At 32.7% G+C, this 12,160-nt stretch overlaps 1 protein-coding gene across 2 annotated transcripts in view; it reads right to left on the bottom strand.

The window, feature by feature from the left end:
• CAPS2 (calcyphosine 2) overlaps positions 1-12,160 on the bottom strand; it is a 57,284-nt gene that overhangs the window by 43,859 nt on the left and 1,265 nt on the right. Inside the window, exons 2-6 of one of the 2 annotated variants that reach the window (XM_033221239.1) lie at positions 9,106-9,215; positions 7,938-7,987; positions 6,185-6,230; positions 5,982-6,095; positions 4,360-4,536 (exon numbers count right to left, since the gene is read on the bottom strand). In XM_033221239.1, the coding sequence (XP_033077130.1) occupies positions 4,360-4,536; positions 5,982-6,095; positions 6,185-6,230; positions 7,938-7,987; positions 9,106-9,186 (468 nt within the window). In that variant the 5' untranslated portion in view covers positions 9,187-9,215. The remainder of the gene's footprint in view (positions 1-4,359; positions 4,537-5,981; positions 6,096-6,184; positions 6,231-7,937; positions 7,988-9,105; positions 9,216-12,160) is intronic. The other variant, XM_033221240.1, reaches the window with a different exon arrangement.

The raw sequence follows: 12,160 nt of genomic DNA, 5'->3' as shown, positions 1-12,160 counted from the left end.
TATTCTTACTTTAGAACTTCCTTGAAAAGTCATACTCTATCTTAATACTCCTCTCTGTCTTTATGACCTTTGATTGCTGTATAAAATTTTGTTATATATTTGTTTAGGCTTTATTGCTTGCCTCTCCTAATGTAAGTTCCATGAAAGCAGGAACCTTGTCTGTCATTTTTATTGCCATATCCCTGGTTGCAGAACAGGATAATACAACGTGAGTACTCGATAAATATTTATTCAATAAACGAATAATGAACCTAGCTTAGGTATTTACTATTTAAAACTCAATTTATGAGGATACTTTATCATTTTATTTGTTTACCCACTAATATACTTCTTTCTAAATAGTGATTTATTTAAATAGGCACCAAAAAATGCTTAGCGTTATATAGGTAAATTAAGCAGATTAATTTAATGCATATATTCAAATATAAGCAAAGCACTGTATTTTGTTCAGGTTGAAAACACTTTCGAAATTATTTTATTTTGTGTCAGCTTGTTTTCAACCTTTTACAAAACGAAAACTGATATTTCCACTTAATATTTCAAATTCAACCTCCCAAAAGCAGATTTCTTTACAGTCTTCCCCTACCTCCAGTTAATGGTAACCCTCTTAGGCCAAAAGCCTTAGATTCATTCTTTTTTTATTTTAAAATATTTAATTGACAATAAAAATTGTAAATATGCAGTGTGTACAATATGATGATTTGATATACAGATAGATTATGTAATGATTATCACAATCAAATTAATTAATATATCCATCACCACACATAGTTACCATTTGTACTTGTCTGCGTATATGTGTGTGTGTCGTTAAGACACTCAAAATCTGCTTTCTTATCAAATTTCTAGGAAAAAAATACAGTATGATTAACTGTAATCACCACAAATACAGTAGTTCCTCAGAACTTACTTATCGTATAACTGAAACTTCATATCCGTTGACCAAGTCCCCATTTTCCCAACCCCTCCCCCCGAGTCCCTGGCAACCAATATTCTACTCTCTGCTTCTGTGGGTTCAACTTTTTTAGAGTCCACATATAAGTGAAAACATAGAGTTTTTGTCTTTCTGTGCCTGGTTTAATGTCCTGAAATTAATCCTTGTAGAGTCATTCTTGGTCTTCCCTTTCTCTCAAGTCTACAACTAATCCATTCAAAAATCTTCTTAGCCCTACGTTCAGAATCTATCAACAATATGACTTTGTGAGACACTACAAGGGTCCAAGTCTGAAGCTACCATCACCTAGGTCCAAGCCATCATCATCAAATTTTGCCTCGATTATTGTGACAGCCTCCTCAAAGGTCTTCCTGCTTTCATCTTTGTCCTATTCTCAATAAAGACCATCCTCAAAAGAACAAAGTAGCTTTCTGCCTCACAGAAAAAGACAAAGTCCTTACATGGCTTGTGTGACCTCCCTGAGCTGCCTCCCAAACTCCCTTTAACTCTCTGACCAACCTCCTTCCATCTCTCCCTTGCTCTCTCTCCTCTGACCACACTGTCCTCCTCAATATTTCTTAAACACTCCTGCTTCATGACACAGAATTTCTCCTGACTAGCTTGCTCCTCAGATGTGTGCTAAAATGCTATCTTATCTAAAGGTCTCCCCTGTGATCCTATACAAATTGCTATCCCATACCCAAAGCCCTGACTTTCCTAGATCCCTTCTATACACCACACTTTTCACATGTGTCATACTAGCTGGGCTGACTGATTAATCATTCCATTGATTGATTTTTTTTCTCCTTGCCATTTTCTTCCATTAGGATATAAGCTCTTTAGAGGCAGAAATTTTTGTCTGTTTTATTCACTGACTTACCCCCAGTGCCTGGACAGGGGTATTGCATAAAGTTAAGCACTCAGCAATTATTTGTTGAAAGAATAAATAATAAATGAATAAATTGTATTGATCATTTATACAATTAAAAAGGTTTCTTTAGAGTGAAAAAAGATGTATTTGAAATGAATAATAAGTACGATTAGGAAATTAAGATTATTTTCAACAGAATTGAAGTTTACTGATTTTCATGTTTAATTTCAAGATGTTTCATTATTTTAAAAATAGATATGTACATATAAATTTGCATTTTAGGTAACAAAACAATCTGACAACAAGAGATTCATCAGCTTTTATAGTAAGTGGAAGGAAAACTCAACAAAGGAAATTTACCATTAGAATTGCCATGGTTTGGACGTTTGTCCCCTCTAAACCTCATGTTGAAATTTCATCCCCAATGGTGGAATGGTGTTTGGGTCATGGAGGTTGATCTCTCATGATCAGTGTTGTCCCTTGGAGGTGAGTGAGTTTTCATTCTATTATTTCCCAAGAGTGCTGGTTGTTCAAAAGAGCCTGGCACCTCCACGTGCTCTCTTGTCTCCTATCTTGCTAGGTGATCTCTGCACATGCTGGCTTCCCTTCACCTTCCGCCACGAGTAGAAGCAATCTGAAGCCCTTAACAGGTGCCTAATCTTCAGCTTTCTAGCCAACAGACTCATGAAGCCAAATAAACCCTTCTTTCTGCATAAATTACCCAGCCTCAGGTATTTCTTAACAGCAACACAAAATGAACTAAGACAAGAATCAAGCAAAGTCAAACTTCTGTTTTACAGTTCAACTGATTATCAGTTGACTCATGTATCAGACTAATTAGTTAGCAACTATAGCCTTTAGTTCTTGCCCTGGATCCTAAATATTTCTAATCTTAGCTTTGCTTTACCAGTAAAGAGAATCAATGTACATGTTGATCCCTGCTTTAAAGAGGGGCTTATATTTCTGATATCAGGGATGTCTTCTATGTCCAGAGATTACTAGTGTTAATTCATGTAATTGTAACAGAATTTACTAATAGGCCTACTAAAAATAGAATTTACTTATATAGCAGTTTTGATTCTCATAATGGTATAATTTAAAAAGACATCAAAAAAGTTCCTCAAACCCCTTAAACACAAAATTATTATATAGAATCTACAGAAATGCTTTTTAACTAGAAGTTCTTCTAAAGGAACCACTAAAAACATATTAAACTTAATAATTTCACACCTTTAATATAGATTCTAAAAATCAAAGTGGCAAAACAGCATATTTTCCAGAAGAATTTAGGTGCATATTGGCTTCTATAAAACTCTTTATTCTTACTATATAAATACTTACCAATTTTATGGAAAATCTGCAAATAAAATTTGTTTTTCTCTTAAACCAAAAATAAAGGAAGTCCTCATTTGAATTTGCACTCAAGAAAATAAAAGTTTTACTTAAAAAATATTTTGAACCATTTTCCTGCCACTCAGTAAAGCATGTGCTTACAGAAACCTTCATTCTGTTTTCCCAATATCTATACAGTGATCTAAATATCACTTTGTATATCCTGCAAACAATTCATGGTGAGATGCTAAAAGGTTATGAAATTATCTTGCCTAGTATTATAGACACCAGATTATCATATTTCTGTGTTTATATTTGGGTCTACAAAAATGTTTTTAAAATAAGAAAGACCATATAATCCCATTAATTTTGTTACTCTTTCAGCTGAACACTATGTAATTTATTTAATTATAGATAGTTTCTACAGGGTTAAAAAATAGTTGACATGTCATACCTACTTATAAATTTATTTTTTAGCTACAGAAAAATGCTAAGCAAATACAACATTAAAACCATCCTGAAAACACATTATTCTTACAAAAAGTTAACTGAATTAAAAATTCTATCTATATATTCTCTTCTTTATGGCCACTAGTATCCTATTTTTCAAATTATTCCTTCCAAAAATCAAGACTGACTTTTTCTGTATGATTATGAAAGCCATTACAATTATTATGTTTAATTATTATATTCATTAATAATGAATTTATACTCAATTAATATTACATAAAAACATAACAATTTCAGCAATTCATGATGTTAAAAAACCATTTCCCATAATGTGACAAAAGATAGTAATGAAGTGATGGTAGTTTTTGCACAAAACAGGATTACTATAAAGTCTCAAACTACTTATCAATTTTAAAATATAGTTTGTCAGACCAACTGAGTTCAAGACAGCTGCGTCAACAAAATACATAATACTGTCTTATTTCTAATCCCAAGGTACATGAAAAACTTCTATCAGAGAAAAAGTGACTAAACTATATGGCTATAACTTTTTTGTCAGAAAATGATGACAATAACCCGTTAAATTTGTTGTGAAGAACAAACTAGCTAATGTAACTAAAGTATTTACAACAGTCCTTGATAAACAGAAATAAATGTTAGCTATTATACTTATTATGACTAATAGCAAGACATGTCACCCAAAAAGAGATTTCTATAATGTGTGCAGTTTTCTTTAAATTTCATTAGAATTTTTTAAAGCCTCATACATTACCTTTTCATCTATCTTGTTTCTTGGAGACTGTTGATGTGTAACATTTGATTTTGTATTTTCTGCATCTATCTGACTATACTGCTTATAGCCCTCTTTCATTTCCATTTTATATTGCTGATATTTTAGTTTATATTTGTCTGTTGGTATTGGCAAATTTTCAGGTATCATGTTCTGATCCTATAGGTAAAAAGAAAAAAGAATGCTGTCAGAAAAAAATTACTAATTTTCCTTATTGGAATTAACAGGTTTATCATTTATCTTAGCATTTATTCCTAAAAAATGACCATTATAGTCAATGTTCTAAGCAGAGATAGTATTTAAGACATTCAGCTGGTACAGACAGCATCACTGACCAATCAGAGTAGACAGAACTGCTAAGAATGGGCACTTAATTTAAATGCTAGTAAGCTTGTACCTTGTTTCCTAGCTGAAGATCCATTCTGGTTCCAATAGCATTTAAGAGGAGAAAAATTGATTTATCTTTCTTCTTAGGATTTTTAGATAAGCTTTTCTTCTGCCTCAGAAGAACTCTACTGTTAATCTTTCTTTTCATAATAGACATAGCAATTGAAGATCACTAATACTGAGAAGCATTGGTTGTCATTTCTAGAATATCAAGATATTCCATCTATTTGCAAACATGGAAATATTTGCAAATAAAATTTGTTTTTCTCTTAAACCAAAAGTAAACAAATGTCCTCATTTGAATTTGCATTCAAGGAAATAAAAGTTTTACTTAAAAAATATTTTGAACCATTTTGCTGCCACTCAGTAAAGTATGTGCTTACAGAAAACTTCATTCTATTTTCCCAATAGAAAACAGTGACCTAAATATTAGTTGGTTCCCTACCATATTTCCATGCGAGTGAGAGACAATGGAGTCAGCGGATAAGAGAAATCTAAAAGAAGTGCTATACAAATACAAGGGCATACTGTATTGACCCAGTGATGGACAGACACTCCAAAAGGAACTTTTTTATACAGCCAGTTCAATCCTTGAAAAGTGTTGAGGATATCCATGTCTAACCCAGAGAAGGATGAAGCAAAGCTTCAGGATATTATTCATGCAGTTTTCCAAAATGAAACTAAAAACATGAATAGAGTCAGCTATATGAAAAGACTAACAAAAACAGAAAAGCCCTACTCTTATACTAGTCAGGATTTATATTCACATTGTGAACAAAACACTAGATATGTTTGAAGCATAAACATGTCCCAAGGAGACAACTTGGAATGAGCATAGCTACTTACTCCACAGTATACCAGTAGCCTAAAGTATGAATGAGTTTCCAAGAGACCAGTCTTACATTGCTAAACTAGCAATATCTGATCTAAGAGTTTGCCATATTTTTAAAAATGCCTCAATTCCATATTAGGATATACCTGTACTTTACTGATTTCATTTAAAAATTTTAAAATACCAATTTCAATATGTGACAAGATATAAAAGAAGTAAAAATCATTTCACTAACATTATGGTTTAGTATTCTAACACATAAAATGTTTAAACTTGGCAAAACATGGATTGAACATAATGAAATGTTTTAATTTTATTGAGATTAAATCCAGTGCTAATAATGCGTACTATAATTCTGAAAATTGATAAGCAAATAAATACTAACCAATTTATTTAGATGATGCTGAGTATATGGAGTTTGACATGGTGTGACCCAACCAAGAGAAGAAGATGAATTTGGCGGGTTTGCTGTACTAAGTGGAATATATGAAAAATTGTCCTAAAAAATAAAATTAATGATACTTCTTACATTCTATGTGTAATATTGTGTTTTAATGTTTATTATATTAAATACTAAATAAAAATTACCTCATCATCAGAGTCAACAAGGCTTCCCAAATCAAGTCGTGGGACCCTGAAAGAAATAATCTATGTATCTCGTAACTTTTTAACATGAAATTTTAACAACTGCAAATCTTATGTGTTACATCTTTTATAAATAGGTACACTGAAACCAATGGTGCCATGGCTTCTACTGGCTTGTGATAGGCTTTTGCTAAATGCTCAGTAATTTTTCAAGCTGGTTGTTAAACCCATCCATCATTAAAAATACACATAAATTTACAATTAAGTTATATTAAAAATAAATACTCAAAATTCATCACTTCCCGATGATTTCACTGTACTTCGTTATTATCTGTGCTCTAGAGATTATCTATGTCTATCCTATCTCTATGGTAGTTTAATAATGTGCACCTCTTTCCAATTCTGTGCTCAGTGATGTCATATAGGCACACTGAAATCAGCCTTGGTGGGATTATTTACACTGAAATTGGCAAATGCTATGAATAGGACTTGGTTTAATATTTAGTTGATTTCTGAAACTGTAACAAGTGGTGGAGAAAAATGTTAACAGTGCAGATTCAACCTAAAATTATATCATGTCTATACCTGTCACACAGTGAAGAGCCTCAAAACACACTGAAGAAATGTGGTTTTATATTCAAAAGTATTATTTGACTCAGCAATCACGCATGTCACTTTTTAAAGTAAATAAAAATATTAACCAATATCATGCTGGAACTACACAGGTTCATCAATTGCAACCATAGGTTAGCTAGAGATACAGAGTTCAGCAAAAAAACAGAGAGACAATTATGTGAAAATCTACTGGCTATATGGAATCTACAAGAGAGACTATATATTTGATTAATATTTGTAAATTGATTGCTACATGTCCTTTATATCAGTAAAAGCTATAATCAACTTAATATATGCTTATATTTCTTTATAATAAACAAGTAAACTTTACAATAAACTTATAATACACTTTCAGAAAACCAGTCCTTAAACTTTTCTCTGCACACAACCAACACAGCCATTGTTACATACTCAATATCTTGGATCTAGTGCTTGCACCTAACTCTATTCTTTATGTCAAGATGAGCATACAGGTAATCTGTCACACAGAACCACGTAAATGCTGATGTTTATTCATTTTGATCTTCAGAAATGTCAATACTCTCTGGTTTAGCCTAGTAAATTACTAAGTTTTTTCATTTCTATTTTTAAAGAGCCTCTATACTCTAAAATACTTGAAAGAATAGAAAAATCATATTATTTCAAATTTTAAAAGTCAAAATAACATATAACATAAAACATAAAATATATTCTAAACCAAAAATAAAATAATTTTCAGATTGATAAAATTGTCATATTCCTCAAAATTAAAACACAGACATAATTATCCTTAAATTCATGTCAATATATGAATTATACAAGGATAAAAATTTACATATCTCTTTAATAAATGCATATAGCTGAATTTTCCAAATAAAATTATATTTTCACTTTTTCAGGAAAACATAAAACATATTAAGGAAAATATTAAGAATTAACATATTAAGAAAAACCAAAGAAGTATTACCTATAATTCTACCATCTTATCACAAAAGCTATTTTAATTTTAGTATAGTAATTTTCAGGCTATCCATATGCGTATAGATTTTTCTGTGGTTCACAATCATAGCTACATATATAATTTTGCTTTCTTTTTTAACTAGTCAATGTATGATAAATATGTGCCCATTAAACAGTCCAAATGTGAAGAAACGTAACTTACACTGGTGGGCAAGAATTCTGGTTTGTCCATGATTCAGAAGTCCACCTTCGCTTTAATCAAAAAAAATTTTTTTGAATTGGTATGAACATTAATATACCCTTTACACTTTAAGAGATATACAATGAGTCAATGCAATAAAGCTAATTATATTTTTTCTCAGTAAACGCCATATAATAAATGCGTATTAAGCCCCTTCCTACTGTGCTTGAGACACAGATAAAACGGCAAGCAAGACAGATAATCCCCACCCACATAGCACTCTGCTGGAGACGTTCTCTCAAATAAACAGTAATGGGAAAAATCAGTCTGTAACAGAGTAAGTACATAGCAGTATGCCCAACCTACTCTAGGGAATTTGGGAAGCTTATTTTTGTTTGTTTGTTTTGTTTTGTTTTTTTCTTAAGGCAACCTTTAACAGGAGTTCTGAAAGACAAGGAGGAGTTAGCCAGATGAAAAGAGAAGAAAGAAAATTGATTCAGCTAGGAAACAACTTGTGCTGCACAGGCCTCCAGATAAGAGTCAGCATTTGGAAAGGGGTAAAATCCAGAGTGTGAGGGGGGTAGGGCCAAGTTGTTACATTATAGTACAAGTTAGGGAACTTGGACCTTGTTTTTAAGGTAATGGGAAGACAGTGAAGGGTTTGAGAAAGAAAGTAACAAACATATGCATGTGTTTGTAAACATTCCATCTTGTTGCCAAAAACATTGTGCAAGGCATGAAAATTACAACAAGCTTAGCCACCATGAAATAGAAGATATATATGAGTCTTAGGAGAACTTCAAGTTAAAAAAAAAAAAGAAAATAATTCACCCATAATCACTTACACCCTATTTCTGAAATGTTACCTGACTTGTGCTTTTTTTGTGATATTGGTAGCAACCGTAAAAATTACATTCTACTTTTTGTCTTTTTTTATATTTTCCTTAAACAGATATTCTTAAATAACAATAATTATACAATAAGTTTAATTTTAAGAAATAAAACTAATTCAAGCAGTGGCAAATTTTCAAGTAATTATTATCTTCAATTTTGGTGGTTCCATTCTTCAAATCTAGGAAATGCTGATCCTAAATATCTGTGAATATAAGTAATCACAAAACATGAAGAAAAGGTCAAAAAATTATTTAATAAGTCATCCTGAAAGAAGAAAATTATCTAGTTCACATACTTGTAGTGGCTTCTTTCTTCCAAATAATGGCTGAATTTGGCTCCTAGAAGTGGCAGCAACTCCTTTAACCTCTAAATCCATTCAAGTTCCTGTATTTATCATGCAGTATACTTTGAAAAAAGTAGAGTAAATGTTAAATGATAATTCTTACTCTAATTTTAAATAAGTCATACAAATTACCTAACAGGTTTACCTGGAAAGAAATCATATGGTTAATCACTTTTGGTGCTTTTACCAATAACAACTTTTTGCAGGGCAATCACATTATGCCCTGTGTTAGTATGAATAATGGGCCCCCAAAGAAGGCCATGTCTTAATGCTCAGACCCTGTAAATATAACACCTTACATGACAAAAAGGACTTCAGATGTGTTTGAATTAAGAATTTTAAGATGGGGAGATTATCCTGGATTCTCTGGTGGGCTCAGTGTAATCACCAGAATCCTTATAAGAGGGAAGCAGAAAGAACAGAGTGAAACAGAGAAGATGTAAAGATGAAGCATATGACAGAGAGGGGTGAAGATGTCAGGCATTCTGGTTCTGAAGATGGAGGAAGAGGTGATGAGCAGCCTCCAGAAGGCAGAAGAGGCAAGGAATGGATTTTCCTCTGGCACTTCCTGAAAGAACCTGCCCTGTTGACAGCCTGATTTTAGCCCCTTAAGACTAATGTTGTACTTCTGACCTCCAACTATAAAATAAATTTATGTTGTTTTAAACCACTAAGTTTAATTTTTTTTACAGCAAAAATAGAAAACCAATGCATCTCCCTCTTCTGTACTACCACCATGAGATATACCTTTATATCTCATATTTCCTTTACTCATTTCCCAAATCTTTATGAGTTTTGGTTTTGCCAGAGTAGCCTGATGAAAATATTTTCAACAAGCAGTATTCTTCATCTAGAACAAAGAATAAAATGGAGTAAATGGTCCAACTACTAATAATGTGGTGATTGGTAAAAATGCTTACAAAAGGATATTGAAAGTAATCAACTTGCAAATATGTACAAAATAAAAATCAAATGAATACATTTCATTGAAATTTTGTATATTTTATACTTCACCTTTATATTACCAAGGATACTTTCACATTTAGATATTTATTCATACTTTCTTTTTCTATAGTCTTGGATTTATTTTAATAGTAAATTATTTGTTTTATTTTTTAAAGGAAAGATAGCATGGCATCCTGCCAGCTTGGAATTAGACAGACATACATTGTAATCCTGATTTTTGCCACTTTCACATAATTTAAGTTTGAGTAAAAACTTAATCTTTATGAACCAATGTTTCTACATAATATGTAAAATGAATTTAATGTTAGTACTTTTCCTGTTGAAATAATGTAACATTCAATAAATGGTAGCCATCATTATTATTAAAATATATTTTTATTTCATGGCCAATGAAATCTTACCTGAAAGATATCCCAATTCCTTACTAACTTATCTATATGGTTCTCTTCACCCCATCCCTAGAGCCTCTTCCTCTAAAAATTCCTTGCCATAAGCCTGGAATTCCACTCTAAGTCAGGAGACTTACCAACCAATAGTAAACATATTCTGGAAAAAAAATACAAATCATTAGACTCAAAAATTCTCCTATAGCACTACAGATGGCTTTCTTTCCAGAGCTATTATTCACAAAGAGGCAACTTTTAAAAGTTGCTATTGTTTTGTTTTGGAGGCCAGGGTTAGGTTGGTTGTTTAATCACACAAATTACTGTATTTGCAATGATGATTACTTGCTAACCAACCCAAGTTGAGATAAAGATGCTGAACAATCAGCAAAGTGATTTTCTCCACACGAGTCTCTCAATTATTTATATCCTAGTAACAGTTATAGCTATTTCAAATCACTATAGGTCATTTCAAATCAGTATAATTTATTTGCAAATTTAAAAAGCAGCAACATTTAAATCCTGAAATGTCCAGGATCTCCCAGTTCCTGTACTTCCCCAATCAGGACAGTCTTCACTCTTCACTGTCATTAGATTTTCATTTCCCTAATAAACTGTCAAGACCATGAAAGCTGGTGTCTCCTGCCCTTAATAAAGCATAGGTAGTAAATATTTAGTCAATAGTAAATTAATGCATAGCAAAATACATTTATACATTTTACACATATTCTTAGATTCCTTTCATTTCTCTGCATCTAACTGTAACATAATCACAATGTCAACATATAAATTCTATCTTCAATTAGATAAGATGTTTAAAGCATTGCATTATAACTATTAGTCCTTAATGCTAGACTGTAAGCCTCATATTTGTTCACCCTATGTCTCAGGATTTAGAAAGCCCACAATGTAGTAGGAACTTAACAAATGTTTGTTAAATAAGTAAAGTCAGTTAATTCAGAATGGCATAACACAAAAGTGGTTAACTTAGATATAGTAAGAGTATTCAAAGGGCAATGCCGTCATATATGGAACACTTCCGGATCTATCGAATTAGAGCAGTCAGGCAACTGACACCCTATGTAGATGATTTTAAGATTTTGACAGGGCTTCAAAGACAAAAACAGCTCAACTTTCTGATTTTCAAACCGAGCCAGCTGAGACCCAGAAAAGTGAACTGTAATTTGCTAAATGGTTTGCCAGTTATTGCAGACCCGAATTCACTACGTGGGTTTCAGATCTCTTTTCAGTACTACATCCTCACTGGTACAGGTAATAGAAGAATCCGAGGGGAATTAGCTGTATGGACTAAAGAATTAGAAATCTAAACTTGGTGGCACACGAATCGGCAAACAACTGGCTGTGAGCGAATCTTTGAAACCTATGCCAAGGGTTGTCTTTGTCATTAAGCACTGAATATCCAGCTGGGCTATGTTGGAGCTAGGGAGTAGCAAAAGGAAGGGATGGTGTTTGGACGTACGGAGGCAAGATGTCGCACTTCCGGGTTCTTCATCATCAACTTTTCCCGCACGCGCGAAAATACAGCTGGCGCCCGGGAAGGTGCAGACCACCCAGGCATACGCCAGGTGATGTTAACCCGAAAAGACCAAGATTCACCTGGTCGCACCTACGGAACGCCCCCTCCCCCCACCGACACG

This window comes from Trachypithecus francoisi, unplaced genomic scaffold (genome assembly GCF_009764315.1).
Source record: "Trachypithecus francoisi isolate TF-2019V2 unplaced genomic scaffold, Tfra_2.0 Lachesis_group11, whole genome shotgun sequence".
Classification (NCBI taxonomy): domain Eukaryota; kingdom Metazoa; phylum Chordata; class Mammalia; order Primates; family Cercopithecidae; genus Trachypithecus; species Trachypithecus francoisi.
This window is presented reverse-complemented; position numbering and strand designations above follow the sequence as displayed.